This window comes from Lutra lutra, chromosome 18 (genome assembly GCF_902655055.1).
Source record: "Lutra lutra chromosome 18, mLutLut1.2, whole genome shotgun sequence".
NCBI lineage: Eukaryota > Metazoa > Chordata > Mammalia > Carnivora > Mustelidae > Lutra > Lutra lutra.
The window spans coordinates 30,102,721-30,122,625 of NC_062295.1; the positions used below are offsets into that span (position 1 = coordinate 30,102,721).

At 60.1% G+C, this 19,905-nt stretch overlaps 1 protein-coding gene across 5 annotated transcripts in view; it reads right to left on the reverse strand.

Moving 5' to 3' along the window:
• The window catches only part of GTF2IRD1 (GTF2I repeat domain containing 1), a 96,184-nt gene that overhangs the window by 66,759 nt on the left and 9,520 nt on the right, over positions 1–19,905 (reverse strand). For 2 of the 5 annotated variants that reach the window (XM_047713890.1, XM_047713887.1), the window contains exon 1: positions 1,819–2,010. The exons of 1 other annotated variant lie outside the window; for it this stretch is intronic. In XM_047713890.1, coding sequence (XP_047569846.1) covers positions 1,819–1,893 — 75 coding nt within the window. In that variant the 5' untranslated portion in view covers positions 1,894–2,010. Of the gene's footprint in view, positions 1–1,818; positions 2,024–19,905 lie in introns of those variants that run through there. 2 more of the 5 variants (XM_047713888.1, XM_047713892.1) reach the window with 2 other exon arrangements.

A 19,905-nucleotide genomic window follows, 5' to 3' on the forward strand; every position in this document is an offset into this window, starting at 1 on the left:
GAACGTGCGGAGGCATTAGGAACGCAGTCGGGCCTGGCTCCCGCCTCCCGTCTGGCCCGAGTCTACTATTTGGCTGTGAATAAATATTGATTTTAACAGCTGGTCGGTCAGCAATCGGCCAGCATGGGAATTGGGTTCACTCCGAAATGTTATAAAATGTATTTCTTCAACCAAGCTGCGACCTTATAATGTCTGAAGTCCACGGTATTAGGGGACGCGGAGAGCAAGACAGGACACGTCGGGGACACCCTCATGGGAGTCGCAGGCAGCCGCTGGCCAGAGCCTGAGGCCTTGTGCGGTTGGAAGCCCACTGGAGGGTCCGACGTGCGACCTGCTGCGAGGTTTGCCCGCCCGGGGCAAGGGAAGGCTCCTCCCCCGCTCGAGCCATTCCCAGAAAGACCTCAGCCCGCCAGCCTCCCAGCCCAAATTGAATCAGGGCAAAGCTGCAGGCACCAGACAGCCCTGGCCTCCGGGTCGCCCCAGACAGCTGGTGGCTCCTTCCTGCAGAGTCCTAATCCACTTAGGAAGGAACGAGGGATGCAGGCAGGGAAGGACGGAGGGAGGGAGGGAAGGCGGGCTCCATGTCCGGGGGAAGGTGGGTGCACTTTGGGGGACGGGAGGGAGCAGACCCTCCTGCGAATGCCCTGGGCCTCTGGGAGAGGGACAGGCCTCATGTGGCCAGAGGCACGAGAGCACGGAAGAAAACCACCCGATAAAGCCAACAAACGATTCAGAATAGAGAACGAGAAGACGAGAGCAGTAAACCAGGAGGCGAGGGGACAGCACTAACAGGACAGCGTCCCAGGGGGCCAGTGGGGGTGGGAGTGCAGGGGAGGGCAGTGAGGACAGGAGCCACAGCTGAAGCCCCCGTGCACCGCAGCCCAGAGGCCAGGGCTGGGCAAGGCCGGAGGCACCCAAGCCCTGCTCTGGGGCCCCCAGGGGAGGACACCAGAAGCGTCACGTCAGGGGACAGGCAGCTGGCTCCTGAAGCAGGGGACAGGACGGGAGGGACTGCCAGCTGCCCTCAGGTTCCTAGGTGGACAGGCCTGCAAGGGTCAGGAGGCAAGTAGCACGCAGCCTCTCTTCCCTGACACATGCTTCTCCGGAGGCTGCCAGGGGGCCGCCCATCTGGTTTACCTCCCACCTCCCGGCCACTCGCCCTGCTGGCACTGACTGCCAACCCTACCGCCAGCGCTGACCACCAACCCAACCGCCGGCACTGACCACCAACCCGACTACTGGCACTGACCTCCCATCCAACCGCCGGCAATGACCGCTAACCCAACCTCTGGCATTGACCGCTAACCCGACTGCCAACACTGACCGCCAACGCCACCGCCGGCACTGACTGCTAACCCGACTGCCGGCAGGCTGCGGTTCCATCCCGGCCCCTCCTCTTCCCCGTCCAATTCTTGGTTTAACGTCACCTGGAGGCTGGTCACTCTAGGTCTCTCTCTCTCCCCGTCCTTGACCACCACCTCCTCCTCTTCAACGTCTAAGAGGCCACTTGACCAGAGCAGGACCCCCTATTTCCCGCTAGGCCGGCTCCTCCCCGGCCAGCCACTTGGGTGCTCGGGCTCCATCCGGGGCCTCATCCCCGGCTCCCTTCTCCCTTGCTTCTAGAACAATGTGGGGAGATCGCCGCTCGTGCGGCTCCAGAAAGCAGCCAGATCTGCCCACCTCTCGTCACCACCAGGGCCACCTTCCCACCCAGGCCACCATCCTTGCTCGCTCACGCCATGGCCAGGCCTCCCTGCCCTTCTCGTCGCCACAGTCCCCTCCTGCCAAGAGCAGCCACATCAGTCTCATGCCCCTTACCTGGAAGAGTCCAGACAACAGCTCCCCGAGCATAGGTGCTGTGTGAGCCGGGCCCACCGGCCTTCTCTGGTCCATCGGCCTCCCCTATGCACCGGGCTCTGGCTCCATTCCCCTCTTGTCCCTCATGTGCCACCTAGGCTCCCCTCTCTGGGCACTATGACTGCAGTACCCCATGCAGCGGGCTCTCCCAGGCCTGCCCCTCCTGCCGCCGCCATCCCCGCCGTCCCAACCCCCATCACCGGCTCCCCGGCACCCCACCCCTGACCGCATGGCAGGCCCACCCGCACGCTGGCTTCCCATCTCTTCTGCACAGAACCTGCTGCCACTCGAAGGGACCTGTTCATGGGCTTCTTGCCCGACTTCCCCAGCAGGAATGGGAGCCCTGGGGGTCCGGGGCTGTGCTGCCTGCCAGGGTCACGGGACACCCGCTGCCTTGAACACCTGCTTGGGTTTTCACGGGCGCGTGACAAATATTTGGGGAACCAGCCAGTGCGATGGGTGGCAGGAACTACGACGGCCACAAGCTATACGCAGAGTGACAAGTTGGGCTTGGAAGGCTCTCAAAAAATAAAAATTTTTTTAAAAAAGAGAGAGGCAGTGTGTGACATGGCAAGTGTGGCTGCTGTTGGATCACGGAGGAACAGTCCAGGAACTGAAAGCAACGGAGGCTGCTGGGTCAGGGGTCCTGGACGGGCGCCCCTCTGCACAGCCCAGGACCCCCGCACCAGAGCCTGCAGACACCTGTCTGGGGAGGGGGGTCACCAGCGTGTGAGATGGGTTGGTTGGCTCCCGGGGGAGGGGACAGGACCTCCTTCTCCACAGAGATCTCAAGGCAGCGGGGGGACGCTGCTCTCTTGACCTGTCTGGAGACCAGATGTAGGCCAGGGTCCTGTCTCATGAAGCACTAAAAGGCAGAGCTGGGGCAGGTGAAGACGCCGGGTCCCTGGTCTGCAGGAGCCCTCCTGTGTGACGTCGGCCCTGTCCCTCTGTACCTGGGAGCAAGAAGGCAGGTACCCCTGCTGGCTGCCGAAACCAGCCTCCAACTCCCAGCTTCCCGGGCCCCGCCCCCTAGAAGCCCGGAGGTGACAGGTCAGCGGCAGGGCCAGGGACACTGTATCTCCAAGTTCCCGGGGGGAGCCTGACACACAGCCAGACACAGCCGGGAGGATCTCTGGGCACGGGTCCAGCCCCAGCATCCCGACTCCCGTTTCCGAGCAGCTCTGCTCTGCTCTTCCTGCCCGCGGCCCACCTCCCCCCACCCGGCTGGGGACTCCTTGCCCAGATAGCGGCAGCCTCACTGGCCACCGCGAGTTGGAGGCCAGCCCGGTATCTGAGCCAAAGATTAGCCATGTGCTTGTGTGCCCGTCTGAGTCACTAGGGCTCCGACCCAGGGCAGACCTGTCCCCAGTGGGAAGGCACCCCTGGGGGCCAGGCACAGAAAGCCCACTCTCCAGCGACCCTGGGGCCAGCCCACCAGCAAACAGCACCTCAACGGGGGTTTTCGAATCCCAAACGCCGTACACTGGGCACTCTGGGCCAGCTGGGGGTGTCCCTGTTCCTGTCCTCTCTGCCGCCCGTGGGCTGCATGCCTGGGGAGACAGGTGCTGGCCCTGGCGGGTACTTGATCCCTAGCAGTGACGTGTGGCCCAGCAGGACAAGGGAACGGGGCTGATGGGATCAGAGGTGGGAGACAGGTGTGCAAACAAAAAAGTCGGGGCTGCAGAGGAACCTCTCGGCCCAGACCATCTGAGACTCCCCTTCTCTGCCAGCATCTGGTTGGTCCATCATCCAAGGGTTCAGTCTCCTCTCTCCTCCTCCTCCCCTCCTTGCCCTGCTTCTACGGGCAGCTCCTTCCTCCTCTCCCAGGCTGAAGAGCAGGCCTCATGGCCACCAACCACGGCTGTCCACTGGGGTCCCCTTGGACACTACTGTCCCATTCACGAGCACCCTGATGTCTGGGACCTCTGTCCAGGGAGCGGGCAGGATGGAGGGGACTTTGCCCATTTCAAGGGTGAAGAAACCAAGACCCACAGGACCTTCCTGCTCAAAGGGAGTGACAAAGGCAGGATGACCTGTGGGACATCTGATACAACCAGGCCTTTTTGTTCCTACTTGGGGCAAGACTCCTCGCTCTGAGGCACGGGGCTCATGGCCGAAGGCCGGGCGTGGTGAGACCCCCGGAGGCCTTCAGAGAGAGACTGAGGCAGAGCTTGGACATTCGATGACAGGAGTCCAGGAGCCAGTCCTCCACACCGTGGGCCCCGGGGCTCAGGGTGACATGGAAACCCACAAGGGCCCAGGCCTCAAACAGCAAGTGTCAAGGAGGTGGGCTCAGACAGCCGTCCAGGGCCTGGCTGCCCCTCTCCCTGCCAGGGGCTCAGCGGAGGGGAGTGAAGGAGGGAGCAACATGGCCGTTTCCCAAGGACCCAGGCCTGGTGAACCCCGATGTCTGGCGAATTCCCCCAACCACCCTCACTTTCCAGAGCAGGACTTCAAGCCTCGAGCACCTTAACCGTAAACCCTAGAACCAGCATGTGGAAAAGGTGGGATCTCGGCCCAGATCACCCCGACGGAACCGGGGTCCCTCCTGATGTGGCTTTACATCCCTCTGGGATGCCAACTGATCGGCAGGCTTGGCCTGGCCGGCAGGGAAAGAGAAGCCCACCCAGCACTCGGCTTCCTTGCCCATGGGGCCCAGGCGGGTACAGGTAAGGAGACCCCAGGAGGCCCTGCAGCAGTGGGTCTGTCCCCCAAGCCTGGGGCCACTGCTGGCAGGTGCCTTTCCTGGCCAGGGGCCTCCCTGGCAATCCAGGGCCCACCCCTCCTTTTCCCTGCACGTCTACTAAAGCCTGACACGTACGTGCTTAAGGAGGCGGGCGTGTCAGGGCATCTGTGCGTGTGTCCACTGAGTGTGCAGATGACCGTACGTGCATCTGAGACGGCAAGCACCGTGGCAAAAGGCAAGGGGATGGGTAAGAAATGGAAGAGTGTGTGCACGACCCACAAAGAACAAGAGCAGCCCCCCTCCCCCGCCACAGTGACAGCGCGTGGCCTGGCCCACCAGGCTGGGGAGGGTCCCTTGTTTTCATGGCTTTGGGACTGAACCATGAACCCAAGGCTGCCAGCTCTCCTAGGACCAGCATGCTAGGGAAGGGAGAGCTGGGGGCCACCCATGAGCTAGGTCTGCTCCGCCCCCTCCGTAGCAGGGGCCGGGACACCCCTCCCTCCCTCCTTCCTTCCACACACTTGTTGATCCCCAAGGGCTACACTGGGTGTTCATCGGCCACCCAGCTGGGCTGCGCTGGAAGACAGCAGACCTCCACCTGGCCATTGGCTGGGTCCCGGTCCCCAGGCAGAGAGCTCTGCGGAAGCGGAGGCCAGGGTACTTCTCAGGTCTCAGGCAGGAGGCTTCCCGGGCTTCCCGGGCCTCCCTTCACCCCAACCTGTGTATCCAATCTTCCTGGGGAGCCTGTCCCGGGCCAGGCAGACTTGGAAAGGACTCAGATGACCCCGCCGGTCCACAGAGAATGATTGGACCGTGAAATGAGGATAAGCAGGGAAGCGTGCCCGAGTTACAGAGCCTGACACCAGGGAAAGGGGTTCCTTGCATCTTCTGTTTCTTTAGCTCTGGGGGAGCAGGGGTCTCCAAACCAGGTTTCCCGGAGTTGATGGATATGGAGATGGGCTCTGAAGGGTGAAGAGGAGTTCTCTGGGGGGCACACATGGAAAGGTGGCTTCTGGGGGACAGCGGAGACGCTTGGCTTGCGGATACACAACCTTCACTCTGTAAGCAAAGAGAAGTACTTGGTGGAACTCGCCCAGTGTTCACTCTGGAGTGTCAGTCCTAGAGTTAGAATGGATGCTTGGTGGCCTCTGAGGAATGAAGCAAAGAGGTGGGGGAGGGTAGTACCTGACAAGCCCTATCTCTGACCCAGACATGAGTGTGAGCATTAGGAATGCAAACACGCTTACACGTTTACACACATGCACAGGTGTACACACAACTGTGGTCAGTGCAAGTCTTCCCGAGGCCAGTCCCCAGGCACGGTCACTCATGAGTGTGAGGGGACCCTCAGAGAGACTTCTCACAGAGAAAATGCCAGCCCAAGCCCAGCCAGGACAACCTGCTGGCACACAGATGAACAGGAAACATGCCACAGTCCTGTCCGGCTGACCTGCCTCTGCTGCTGGCTCCCTCCAGGGCCCCCCACCCCAGCCTGCAGGGCTCTGGACACGCCTGTCCTCTGGCTTCTGGAAGCTGGCACCTCCATGTCCACTGTAAGAGACACCCTCCCCTTTTCCTGGCTTGCTCTTAGTGTCAACGTGTCAGGCACGTTGGTGCCTCTGATCCTGACCCCCCGGCCAGCCCGCTGCCCCCGGCTGGATACCCACAGCTCCTTCCTCCTGCCCTGCGACTCTCCCTCTGCCAGGACGCAGAGGCATCTGGGCCCTCATGAAAGTACCAGCCCTTGTGCGCCCCCCAGACCTGCCAAGAACCAGCCTGGTACACAGAGCCGGGCCAGCAAAGTGTTCGGCGAGGAGAGGCCGCTTACGCAGGTTTGAAGGAATCGGGAGGCAAGAAGAAAGTAGGTGGGGGAGGTGGAGGGGGTATTCTGGACAGGGAGCAGCACTAGCAAAGGCCCTGAGGCACCAGCCAGCAGGGACCATGGGGTCCTCGTGAAGGCTAGAAGGGGAGCTGGGGCAGATCCCTGAGCCCTGACAACAGAGACCGAGGTCAGATTCTGAGACCGTCCGTGCTCCATCCCACCCTCAGCTCCGGAGCCTTGGCCTGCACTTCAAGGGGCCCCGTTCCAGCCCCCCTCCAAGGGACAGCAGTTTGCAGGCCCACGAGGACACACTCCACTCAGAGCATGAATCTGCCCCCAGAATACCTCCTGGGTGCTCAGGGCCCTGGGGTCCACTGGGCAAAGAAATCCCCGTTCTGGGCCCCCAGGGTCCCCTTCTCTGGTGTGTCCTCCCCTGTGGCTCTCAGTATGACAACAAATTACCGGACACATCTCCCCACAAGTGGAGGCATCCAGTTGCCCTCCTCTTGAACATGGGACTTCATAACCCACTTCTAACCCACACACAGCGCTGGCATCGCCACCACATGACTTCCGAGGCCTGGTCCCCAAAAGGCACTGGGCTCCTTCCGGCCTCTCATTCCCTCCCCGAGACACTCGGCATGGGAGCTCTGAGCTGACACGTCAGCGGTCCAGCTATCCCGAAGCTGCAGTGATAGACGGGGCAAGGGGCAGGGATCTAGTGATGCCCGGGGAGCCCCAGCTCTTTCCTGGGCCAGCGGCCAGCAAGGAAGAAGTCTCTGAGACAGCCCCAACCCCAGCCATCTTCTGACTGCCCGTGCAAGAGATCCTGAGCAGGAACCATCAGGCCGAGGCCAGCCAAGCCCCAGACTGAGAGATTAAAGCAGGAAATGACTGCTGTTGCATAGTTATGAGTCTGGGGCTACTTGTTACACAGCAATCGGTGACCGATACACCCCCGGGGCAGATCGTGCAGAGCAGGTGCACCTCCAATGGGCACCTGTTTGGGAGGGGGGCTAGAGCCTGGAAAGATGTTTGGGGTGTCCCATCCATGCACTCGAGGGCCCCCCAGCGCAGACACAGCTGGGTCAGGCAGAGGAGAGAAACCCCCATGCACCTGCCTCTTCCTAGACAGCACGTACTATACGAGCCCGTGTCTGAGAACAACTGCTCTAATTGCCCTTAGAGACTCATGGGAGGCCCCAAAGTGGCCCCCGGAAGACACTCCTGCCCCAACCGCTGCAGCCTATAAACGTCACCTTATACAGGAAAGAATCCCTTTCACAGAGGCAGCAACTGAATGAATGACCATGAGATGGAGAGATTATCCTGGATTATCAAGGGGGGCCCTGAATGCCATCACACAGATCCTCGTAAGGGGACGGGTTTGACACGCCGGGAGGAGAAGGTCACGTGAAGCAGAGCACAGAGAATCTGCCAGCCTTGGGGAGCGGAGCAGCGAGGCTGCAAGCTGAAGGATGCCGGCAGCCACAGGAGCTGGAAGAGGCACGAGGAGGCGGATTCTCCCTAGCAGCCCCCGAGGGCGCCTGGCTCTGCTGACTCCTGGATTTCCAGCTGGCGGCCCCGATCTGGGTTCCGGCCTCCAGAACCGGGGAGAAAAAGTTTTGGTGGCTTTAAAGCACCATGTTTCTGCAATTTGTTACAGAAAATGAATCCTGGACACCGACACGCCTCACACCCCCAGTCCCGAGTGGCGGTCCACGTCCTCAATCCCCGGGACCCACATTCCTCAGCTCAGACCTCGCAAGAGCTCAGGCCTGGGTCTGCTGGGACGTTCTCCGATCCCCTCCTCATCGGAAACCTCAGAACCACCCCTGGAAATGGCTGGATTTCTCCGGATGCCAGGGGGCCGCCTCTGATTCAAGTCTCCGTGCCCTAAGAACCAGCTGGGCTCAAGAGCTCGTTTAAAAAAAAAAAAAAATGCACTCAACCACGCAAAAGGCAAAGGCAAAAGCACACACCACCCAAACACGGCCCCCGCACCATCCGCCGCCATATGCTTGTGTTTCTGGAAAAAGAAGCTTGAGAGAACAAACAAAATTCTCCCCCGTGGGAGAATTTTCTCCTCCCCAGCAGCCCCTCCCCCCACTGGATACTTCCTCTCCTCTCCCGGGGGCTCCCCAGTGGGGATGGAGACACCCGGGACCCTGAATTCCTGCCCTCTCCCACTGTTCACCATCACGGCCACTGGCAGAGAAGACACCGGGCCGAAGCCCTGAGTTCCACTTCTGTCTGCCTGGGAAGGATTCAGGCAGGGTGGCTTGGGTGGGGGTGTCTTACACTAGCTGCAGTCTGGACCCTGAGTGCCATCCTGGGCCCTGGTCCCTTTTCCCTGCTAACAGAGCCCGCTCTGTGTCCTGGCATCTCACAGCAGGTGCCTGGGGCAGCGAATCTTGGTGATTTTCTACTGCTTAGATCCAGGCAATCCTGGTCCCTAACCTGGGGTTGCTTTCAAGAGAACCATATGACCCAATCCTGGCTACTCCGACTCGAGGGGCTCCTCGGGAAGTTCTCCTTGGTCTTCAAATATGACTGAAACTAGGGATGTCCTCCCTCTTCTGCATGGGGCTCCCGCAACCATGGCAGCCACGTGGGGACCACAAGAGGAGCCCGCCCAGGAGGTGACGTGGAGGACACCCTGTGGAGGAACCTGGCCCTTTGTGACTTGGAATGTGGGTTTCCAAGCCCACCTCTGGGCTTCGGGTCAGATAGTCAATGTCCACATTGCTTAAGCCACCTTTTCTTCTTCTTCTTCTTTTTTCTTTTTTAAGATTTTAAGTAATCTCCGAACCCAACGTGGGGCTCAAACTCACAACCCGAGATCAAGAGCTGTTCGTTCCACCGACGGAGCCAGGCCCACTTAAGTGACATTTAACGGAGGTTTCTTTTCCCTGTGGCTGTCAACACAGGTGAAAACTCACCACACGGGACACTGCACCTTTTTTAAAGGTTAAAAACGAAGCATCCCAGGAAGTCAGCATTTACTGGTTATAAAGTCACCTATTTACTGTTGTGGCCTGGTCTATGTTGTAACAGACCAGGGTTCCCTTTCCAGGGGCGCCTGCGTGGTTCAGTTAAGCGTCTGCCTTCGGCTCAGGTCATAATCTCAGGGTGCTGGGATGGAGCCCCGCATCGGGCTCTCTGCTCAGCCAGGAGTTGGCTTCTCCCTCTCCCTCTGCCTGCCACTCCCCCTGCTTGTGCTCTCTCCCTGACAAATAAGTGAAAACTTTAAAAAAAAAAAACGATTCCCTTTCCAGTTGATGGGTAGAGAGCGCAGGTCCCGTCTGGAATCCCACAGTAAGAATCTAGGCGTCTGTAGCAGGCCCCCATGTGACCCTCTTCTCCTCTGCCCACGGAGCAAGTGCCCACTGCCCCTTTAGGCCGAAGGGACCAAAGTCACCACTCAGGACGGAGCACCAGAAGACAGGTGTCGGTCCCTCTGAAGGGCTGAGCAAGTGCCCAGGCCTGGGCCACCCACATCCAGATATCCTGTTACTTAATTTCCCTGAACCCTGCTCTTGTCATCTGTAAAATGCGGCAACCGTACAGACCTACCACACCGCACTGGGGAAGGGAGGGGAGTAAATAACATTAGTTGAAACAGACAATCCGAGGCCAGAAGTCTCGGCTGGCTGCTGAATGAACGGACTCAGGCCCTAGGTAAGGACTAGAAGAGGTGACCTATTAGAAGCGTTCCCAGCTAGAGATCTTAGAGCAGTGTTGGTGGTAATAAAATAATAGTCTCAAAGAGATATTTCTACACCCGTGTTCATGGCAGCATCGTTTGCAATAACAGAAGGTGGGAGGACACCCAGCGCCCACTGATACAGGAATGGATATAGAAGATGTGGTCTTGGGGCGCCTGGGTGGCTCAGGGGGTTAAAACCTCTGCCTTTGGCTCAGGCTGTGATCTCAGGGTCCTGGGATCGAGCCCCGCATTGGGATCTCTGCTCAGTGGGGAGCCTGCTTCCCTCTCTCTCTCTGCCGGCCTCTCTGCCTACTTGTGATCTCTCTGTCTGTCAAATAAATAAATAAAAGCTTAAAAAAAAAAAAAAAGATGTGGTCTAGACATACAACAGGATATTATTCAGAATATTTATTTTATTTATTTATTCCAGGGAGGGTGAGGAGCAGAGAGAGGAGACAGATACCACGCTGAGTGTGGAACCCAACACAGGGCTCGATCCCACGGTCCTGAGATCAGGACCTGAGCTGAAATCAAGAGTCAGATGCTCAACCGACTGAATCCCTCAGGCGCCCCCCGAGAATAGTATTACTTTTAAACAGGAAGTGAATTCTGGAATATTCTACAACATGGATGAACCATAAGGACACAATGCTGAGTAAGATGCGCCAGCGGCAAAAAGGCAGCTAGCGTATATTTCCACTTACGGGAGATCCCTAGAGCAGTCATAGGCACATGAACAGGAAGGAGGGGCCGGGGCCTCAGGGGGAGGGCGAGGGGGACTTTGAGTTTACTGGGGAGAGAGTTTCAGTACGGGCAAGTGAGAAAGTTCCGGAAATGGGTTGCATTGCAACGTCAATGTATCTAACGCTACTGGGCATGTAAGGACTATTGTGATGGTCAGTCCAATGGCATGGGTGTTTTACCCCAACTAAGTAATAACAGCCATTGACTGAGTGTTATCATGGGACCCCCCCCGACACTAGGTCTGGTGATGTGCATGGCCTCTCCAAGCCTTGAGCCCATAACAGGCTCTGAAGTCCCACACTAGCCCCAGGCTCACTGGCGTCACAGGACAGAAGTCACAGGGATACGGGCTTTGGTTCGACCGAAGGAAACACTTCCCAGTGGGGAGGGCTGTCCCCGGTGGGCAGAACAGGAGCTCCCCGTCCCTGGAGGTCTGCAAGGGGAAACTGCCCATTTATCAAGACCTTTTGAAGAAGGAGTGTGCATGTTTCTTGAAGGAGAGACTTCCACAAGTCACCTGGCAGGGAGTCACGGGGGCCGAGGTCAAGGACAGCTCACCTTTGCTTTGGGTAGAAACTGAGGCCAGACAGAAGGAGGACACAGCAAGAGGAAGCTCCAACCACTTCAGATAATAAGCTCTGGGTGCTTCTAAAGACACAAAGTCAGGGTGTGCAGAGCTGGATGGGCCCCTTGCCCAACCACCTCCCTGTGCATGTGGGGAAACTGAGGCCCAGAGAGGCCAGCCCGCGCCCCAGATCTCCAGACACCCAGCGCATGTTCATGCCATAATGTGACACAATGCCACCCCCCCCAACTGTGCGTAACTGCTGTGCCATTGCAAATTCTCTCCGATTCACTGGCACGGGTCTTCCAGAAACAAACTTGATTTCTCTGTACCCGGGCAACCGTGGCAACGGTAGGCATCCTGGTTTTAGCACTGTGCCCACATGCGCTTGCTTCTTGGGCCTCCTCCCCGGCCCCTGGTCCATTGAAAAAGACATCAGACACGAACACAGCACAATGACACGCAGCAACACGGCCGAGTCTCTCCAGCGTGATGAAAGCACCCAGCAGCCCAAGGTCACACCATAGGATTCCATTGATGTGCGGCTCAAACACATCTGAACTCCGACGTTCGAAGTCAGGATGCTGGTCCTCCAGCTGGAAGGGTGTGAATGGGGCTTCTGGGGGCTGGGAACATTCTGGTCTCCATCTGGGTTGCGACTTGGGTAATTCAGTTTCTGAAAACTTACGGAGCTGCTGACTTATAATGACTAGCTTTCCCCCTCCCCCACCTCAATAAAAAAGTTTTAAAAAGACGTCAGATGCTGGGATCCCCCGGCAGGCAGCAGACACCAGCAGAGCTGGCCGTGACAGACCTCCAGAGGGGGAACCGGGTTCCCACCCTGGGACCAGCCCTTTCAGCCCCATCACTTTATAAACCTGAGAAAATTCTCCGCAAGTTGGTGATTTATGTGCAAAGGCATCTCTCCAAAGCATGTCACACACCCACAAGAACACACAGCACCCAACACACCAAAGGGAAGCAGGAGACCATCCAAGAGCCCCCAGGGGGCTGGAAGCCGCGTCCTGGGAGTCACAACGGGCCCGGGACATGTGGCAAAGCCAACAACAGACAGCACGGGACCTTCACCTTGCTGGGGGCGGTGGGGCTCCATGAGTGACTCACCTTCCCGCTTTTTGGTCTTTTGCAAATTCTCTGAGCTAAGGACGTTATCACTTTTCACTTTTGCCACCGGGCAAGAAAGAACAGAAAACTCCCTCCTTACCACCTCCCCGCCCCGGGGCATGAAAGCAGGCCCAGGGGCCGGGCAAAGGGCAGGCCCAGGGAAGCACATGCCTCCTGCCCTCCTGCCGCTTTCCTGGAAAACGAGGGAGGCCTCCCGCCTTCTCTGCGGAGGGGGAGCTGGGGGAAGGGGCAGCTCGGTGGCCCAGGCCCTGGGAAGCCCGCCTCCTCTCGGTCCAAGGGTTCCAGAAGGTATGGCTTTATGTCTCCGGGGTAGAGAGCGGTTCGTGAAGCGGGACGGACGCCTCCCGGACGGGGCTCCCCAGGGCCAGGCTGGGGCCAGGCCTGCGTTCTGGGAACAAGACAACAAGGGGAGCCCCTGTGTGTCAGCCGTGTGTCTGCGCCCCTGCAGAAGATGGGGTGCTGCAGGGGCGATGGGGTGGCCGGTGGCCGTGTGCCTGCCTTGCCAGGAGGGGAGCCCGGGCTGTGGCGGACAGACGGCTCTCCGGGGTCAGGTTTCTGCCCCGTTATTTAAAGCCCGGCTCCTGGCTCCTGGCGGGCGGACGCCGCCTGCGTGACTAGGATGAGAAATCGCGATCCTGACTGGGGCCGCGCGCCTGTGGCAACTGGCGTGGTAGCCTTGGAGACTAATCTCCAGGCTGCCAGGCCGCAGGGGCCTCCCCGGGGCAGGGCCCCAGCTCCCTGCAGAGGCCCTTGGCTGGGAAGGAGGGGACCAAGCCCTGTCCCAGCAGAGGACGGGGCGTCTGACCTTGCAGGGCCACAGCCCCGGCCACAACCCCCGTCGTGGTCACGCGCATGGGCTGTGGCCACCACACACTTCGTTGGACACCCCACGACACCCACGGCAGGTGCTCCTGCCCTGAGAGTCCCAGGTGGGGGAAGGGGGGGGCTTGGACAACGACAATAAAATAGGCTCTTAAGAAAAAAAGATTAAGACACTGATACATCTTAATTGAAATGGCGGTTGGGGGGTGTCCACGCAGGCAGAAACTCGTCACGCTAGACACTTGCGAAGTCCGCGTTTCACGGTAAGTTACACGTCAGTTAAAGGTAAAAATAAGGAACTTGCAGGAAGCCCAGGCGAGTGCGTGGGGAAGTCAGGGGAGGCTCCTTGGAAGAGGTGACACCCGAGCCGAGCAGGACATCACGCCACAGGGAGCTGGGCCCAGGGAGGACGACCACCCTGCCCGCCCCCCACCCCGGCGCCCCCGGCCCAGAAAAGAGATGCTGAGCAAACACGGCGAGACCCGTCTGAAGGCTGCCAAATTACCGGCTGCCCGGGAAGCCCAAGCAGCAGCCCAGCCGCCCACGTGTGTCTCGGCTAGGCCAGACCGGGGGTGGGGGGGGTGGGGGGGGCTGACCCCGCGTGGCTGGAAGGGCCGGGAAGGAGCAGGAAGTGGTGGGCAGAGAGCCAACCTCTGCCATGGGCGCCAGGTCAGGGACTTCAGAAGGTTGTCACTGAGGGGACAGGAATCACTGCAGAGTTTGGAGCAAGGGCAAGATGTGGTCAGTTTTTTTTTGGGGGGGGTCCTGGCAGGACTGGGCAGACGTGGATCCACACCCGGGGAGCGGGTAGTTCTGAAGCTTCTGCAGTGGTCCGGGCCAGAGATGGGCAGGTCTGAGGCCGAGGGCAGCAGCAGGACGGAGGAGAGCGGGTCTGCGACCAAGGAAAGGGCACAGGTTTGTGTCAGTGTGGACAGGGGAGCCCCGAGGGGGGGGCCACCTGGAATGACGTTTCTGGGCTTCTGGTTCTGATGATGGGGTGGGTGACGGTGCCCCCCGCTCAGCAGGGGACAAAAAGGTGGGGGGGGCCAAGAGGCAGCGTCTCGGTCAGGAGGGCCACCTGTAACCTGATCGGGGCTGGGGGCTAGGTGGGGGGCTCTGGGCTCAAGGCTTGAAATCTGAGAGATGCGGGAGCAGCAGAGGCTCCGGAACAATGCAGCGGAGAAGTCAGAGGGCAAGCGAGGACGAGGGAAGGTCAAAGATCTGGGCCTCTCCGCCCAGGCCCTCTGGTGGTCTAGGACGATGGAGGGTCCTCACCCCACGGTGGCTTCCTTCCCCTGGACAGGGAGGTGTGCACAGGACAGGAGAGGGAAACCACAAGCAAGCCCAGGGAGGGGGTGGTCTCACCCGCAGGACATGCCCACGTGGGCTGTGCTCCAGGACCACAGCACCCGCCGCACACGTCCTTGCTGGGTGGACGAACAAGGAGCTCAGAGGAAGTCAGCGTGGGGACCTCAAAATGAAGCGGCGCCAAGCCAGACCATCCTGGGCCTCCACGGCCCTCCCCGGGCACTTCCAGCCCCGCTACCTGGGGTCCCCCAGCCGCCCTGTCTGCCCCAGGCTGACCAGCGGCTTGTGACGTCAAGGGAGGCCGACGCGTCATGCCTCAGTTTCCTTGTGAGCGAACCGTGCCACCAACTCTGCTGCCCTCAGCATTTCCAGGATGGCACGCTGATGTGAGAGGAGCGTCTGGCACGGAGCCCGGAGACCACAGGCGCTCATTAAAGGCACGGCGGCGGCGCTGCTGTCCCACCCTGACATCACTGGGTCCCGTGCACTCCGGGTGAGCTCACGCAGCCCGACTGACAGGCAGCACAGGGGTGCTTCTGTTCCCCCGCGTGGGGGGGGGGGCCCGGGGGCGGGGAACGCAGGCCCGGCACCGGGCTGGGAATCAGGGGACCCCGGCACCTGTTCCCCCCACCCCTGCCCTGCCCCGTTTGGACTGACCCTTGGCCGTGCACGCAGTGAAAGCATGTTTGGGTTCTTTTTTTTTTTTTGCATGTTTGGGTTCTTAAGCGTCCAGAGCGCTTGGGGGCTGGGTGTCAGGAGATGGTGGGAAGGAGCCAGCACTGGGGTGGTGCCAGCCCCTGGGGCGATCGCATCTCCCGAGAGCCCCCTTTGCCAGACGTAAACAGGCCTTCTGAGAAGGATGAGCAATGTGGATGCGAGCATCAGGCCCTTTCTTGTCGGAAAAAGCTAATCACGGTGGGTGATCTAATCCCAGGGCTCCGGCTCCCAGGTTCCCACCCCAGCCAGCCAGCTCCCTCCCCCCTCCTGCGGCTGGCTAGCCCCTCAGCCCAGGCAGCCGGGGGTGCAGGGCAATGGTCCCAGGGAAGGCTGGGGGGGGAGGCTTCTAACACCAGACACCACCCCAAAACAGGGCTCAACTGGCCCTTTGGGAATTTCTCCGAGGACCTTCTTACCCTCCACCCCAGGTGAAGGGACCATCCCGCCCCCTCCCCTGGCATCTGGCCCCCACACCTGGGCAGCCCCCGGCAGTCATCACAGCCGCCCTGCCCCCAACTCCAATGCCCCCAGCCCCCATGCCCTCCGACCCCACACCTCTTGCTCCTGGCTCCTTTAAATCCCAACACCACAGCCTGCAGGACCCCTTCCTCGCACGCTCCCCATTCCAGGAGCTCCCATGCCGGTGCCAGTCCGGGGCCCATGCGTCCCCGGGGGCGAGGGCGGCATACGCATCTGTCGGACGCGGGAGCACCCACTCATCACACGGACCCATCGGGCACCTGTATGCCCCAGGCCCGATCCCGGCCCCGGAGCTCCCGGGTGAGGAAAAGAAGCTGGAAGTTGTAAGTGCTGGTGGCCCTCGAGCGAGGAAGCTGTCCCGGTTGGGAGGTATTTGTCAGATGTACCTGTTGCCTGGACCCGCTCCAGGCCCGCGGGCTGGCTGTGCGCATGCGTCACAGCTCCTGCCCACCTGCGCCCCGCCCCGCCCCGCCCCCAAATACTTCAGTACCCGCGGAGGCCCACCCGGTCTGTCGCGGGGGCATCCTACTGAAGTCCCCGCCGCCACCTGCTGGGTCGGTGGCTGGCTCCCCGTTAATGACCTGGTCCCTGGGGGAGGACACACCTTGTTTTGTGGCTGGAGGGTCTCGGACACAGACACGGACACACAAGTGCACCGACACCCCTTCCATCACAGCTTCCACACTCCATCACATCGGTCGCCCCAGGATCCACAGGAGAGAGGCAGGACAGGGCAGGGACCATCATCCCTCCCGCGCTGGACGTCAGAGGTGCGGTACATAAGTGACCTTCCTGTGATTACACAAGAACCCCAGTGGGGGAGCAGGTGCCATGGCCATGTTCACGCCGTCTCCCCAGCCTCCCACCCCAAAGCCTACATGCTCATGTGTAAACACTCACTACGGCCCTGCTCTGTGCTCACCGCTCCCTCCGTGGGCAAGGAGAGCCTGACCACCTCGATCCACCAGGGCAAGCCAGGCCCACCTGAAGCTCTGGCCAGGTGGTTGGATTCTGCAGAGCCCTCCCCGGGGAGGGGAAAATCTGGAGCCCAGCCCAGGCCGCGCCATCTCCTCCCTAGAACCCGGAGACCCAGGACACAGCAGCCCCTCACCAAAGCCCAAGGGTGCAGGCCAGTCCTTGTGAGACGTGGGTCTAGTCAAGGCTCTGCCAACCCAGGGGCTGTGTGATGCTGGGCAACCCGCCTCCCCCTCTCTGGGCCTCAGTCTGTGCCTCCGATAAGGACGGACATCCACAGCTCCCGCCGCTTCCTCCCTCACAGAGCAGCGGTGGGAGGTAAAAGGAAGGCCCCGCAGAGACTTTCTAGCCGGATCCCACCTTGGCCTTGGGCGGAGCTGAGGCACCATGGCACGTTAGGCTCACATCACCATCAGCAGCCACATGAATGCTCAGTGCTGCGCTGTGAGCATCCTTTCAGGCCTCCGCAGCAAACCCAGAGCCCAGTGACTTTCTTGCCGTTTGACAGGTGAAGATGGGGATGTTCAGAGAGGCTGAGTAACTTGCCCAAGGTCACACAGCCAGAAGAGTCAAAGCCAAGTCTGCCAGAAGGAGCAACATCGCACCCAACCTATGACAACAGCCCCAAAGCAGCACCCCCAGACCCCCATCACTGCCACACAACGGCATGCAGATACTCTCAGAAGGCCTACTTAACTCAAACTCCTTTTCTGCCTCCCCCGGAGGGTGAGGAGCTGCAGGAAAGGGGCCAGGCTTCCTGTCTGGGGATAGAGGCCTTCCGGAAGCCCTGGGAGTCCTAAACCAGAAGGAACCCCAAAGTATGGACACCTCATTTTCCGAGCCACAAACAGGGCTGAGGGCCCAGAAAAGGGTCCTGTGCTGCCCAGATCATGGGCCTTCCAGGACGGTGGGGTGGTTACAGACACGGCTTGGCAGGATTCCAGGAACTGCCTGCCCGCAACACAGACCCCAAACCCTCAGGTCACCCACCACCCATCTGCTGCAGCAGCACAGAGCCCCATGTGTGGGAGCAGGGAGTCCCTGGTTTCCTGCCCCAAAAGGACCCCCATCGAAGCCTGGGATCAGAGAGCCAGTCCTCTTCCAAAGCTGTGGCCCCCGCAGAGGTGCAGCTGCATGGGGAGGGGTCTCAGGCCTTACTCCTGGCATCCTCATGTCCCCCTCCAAGGCAGCTGCTGACTTTCCAAGGGCTGCAGCGTGAGAACCCTCCTCGTGGGGCCGACACAGCTCTGAGCTGGCTGAGGCAGGTGACACGAACCTGGCTAGGAGCCAGCTCCAGCTCCCTGCAGCAGGCCGACCTGCCTGTCCCCTCCCCTGGGCCCACCCTCCCAATAGCCTCCAGACCTCTCAGCCGCACATGGGGTGGGGGGAGAGGACATGGCCCACACAGCAGGGACTCAACATCAACGCCAGGAGAAACCTGGGGCCTGCCTCTCGGAGACCAGGCCCACCCATCGGAGGAGGGCCACCACCCACGACATCCCACCTGCTCCCTGTCAGGGTCTCCTGGGCTCTCTCCACTGTCAGCCTCACCCTGCCAGCCCCAGGGACCAGGGCTGTTGGATTTACCTAGACCCATAATAGGGCTTCAGGGTTACCCCGATGCCATGGGTTTCCAGGGCAGAAGCCAGCGCCCCTGTCTGTTGCCTGTCCCTGGGGGCCACCGGCCAGTCCTATGTGTCACCGTTCCACCTCCAGCCACCCTGTGCAACATTCCCTTCTCTCCTCATCTGTGGTGTCTTAGAGGCCCTGACCCACCCCCCCCAGCCCTGCCTTCAGCCATGCGCTGCCCCAAAGCCTCCCGCCAGCCGTCTGGCTCGATGTGCCCGCCCAGTCTCCAGGAACCAGCAGACAAGGGAGGCTCCAGGCGCACCCCCCAGGAAGGCAAGGAGTCCCAGCCCAGGAGTCATGAGATGTGGTTTTGGATCCTGACTCTCGTAATCCTGGAATCGGCCCAATGCCTTCCCAGCCCTGGCCTCTGCTCCCCCATCCAAAAAGGAAAGGTCGTTCACCTATTCTGAAGTCCCTTCCAGTTCTAATGGTTCGTGGATCTAAGGCACAGGGCACGGCAGATGCCATCCAGGGGGCTCGTGAGCAGCAGAGGTAGAAGGGGGCCCGAGGACGGCAGCGGGAGGGGGCGCTGGACATAAGTTCCGTGAGCCAATCTGAAAGCCCCAGACCCAACAGTCACGTGTCTACGGAGGATCCGCACCGCTAACGTAGATGGAAGGGCTCACCCTGCATGGCGGTGAACCGGGAAAGGCCAGATCAGGTTCAGGCCGGCTTTCTGAAACGGAGCAGGTAACACACACACACACACTGAAATCCACACTCTGGCGGAGTTGGGTGAGTTTTTACGGATGCGACCTCTTGTAACAGCCACCACAATCAAGACACAGGGCAGCCCCATCAGCGCCCCAAGTTCCTCCATGCCCCCCGTCAACCCGCCCCTACGCAACTCCGGGTCCCTTAGTTTTGGATCTTCCCAGCTGTGACGCAAACACCACAGGGCCTGGCTTTCTGGATCTGCCACCTGTCAGCATCCGTGCTGTGCGTTGCTTTTTAAGGCTGACTCGTACCCCACAGGCTGAAGTCGGAGTTTGCTTATCCACACGCCCCGGCCGGACACTGAGATTGTCCCCCGTGTGGGGCAATGAGGAAGAAAGGTGCTTCCGATATATTTCTCTTCTTCAGGTTCTTACGTAAACCTTAGTTTTTGTTTCCCTTGGGTAAATCCCAAGGCCCAGAACTGCCGGGTTCTATGACGAGCCGTATGTTTTAACTTCACAAACAGGTGCCCCCAAATCCACGGAGACACCAGCAGGGGTTGCTAAGGGGCTGGGAGTGGGGGGGAGAGTGGGGAAGAACGGCTAATGGGTCGGGGGTTTCTTTTGGGGGTGATAAAAGTTCTTCTGGAATGAGACAGTGGTGACAGTCATACAACCTGTGACTGTACGAAAAACCACTGGGCAGAATACTGTAAGATGGTGAATTTTACGATGTGATTATATGTCCATGAAAATAATAAATAGACTGTTTTCCAAAAATAGCCATGC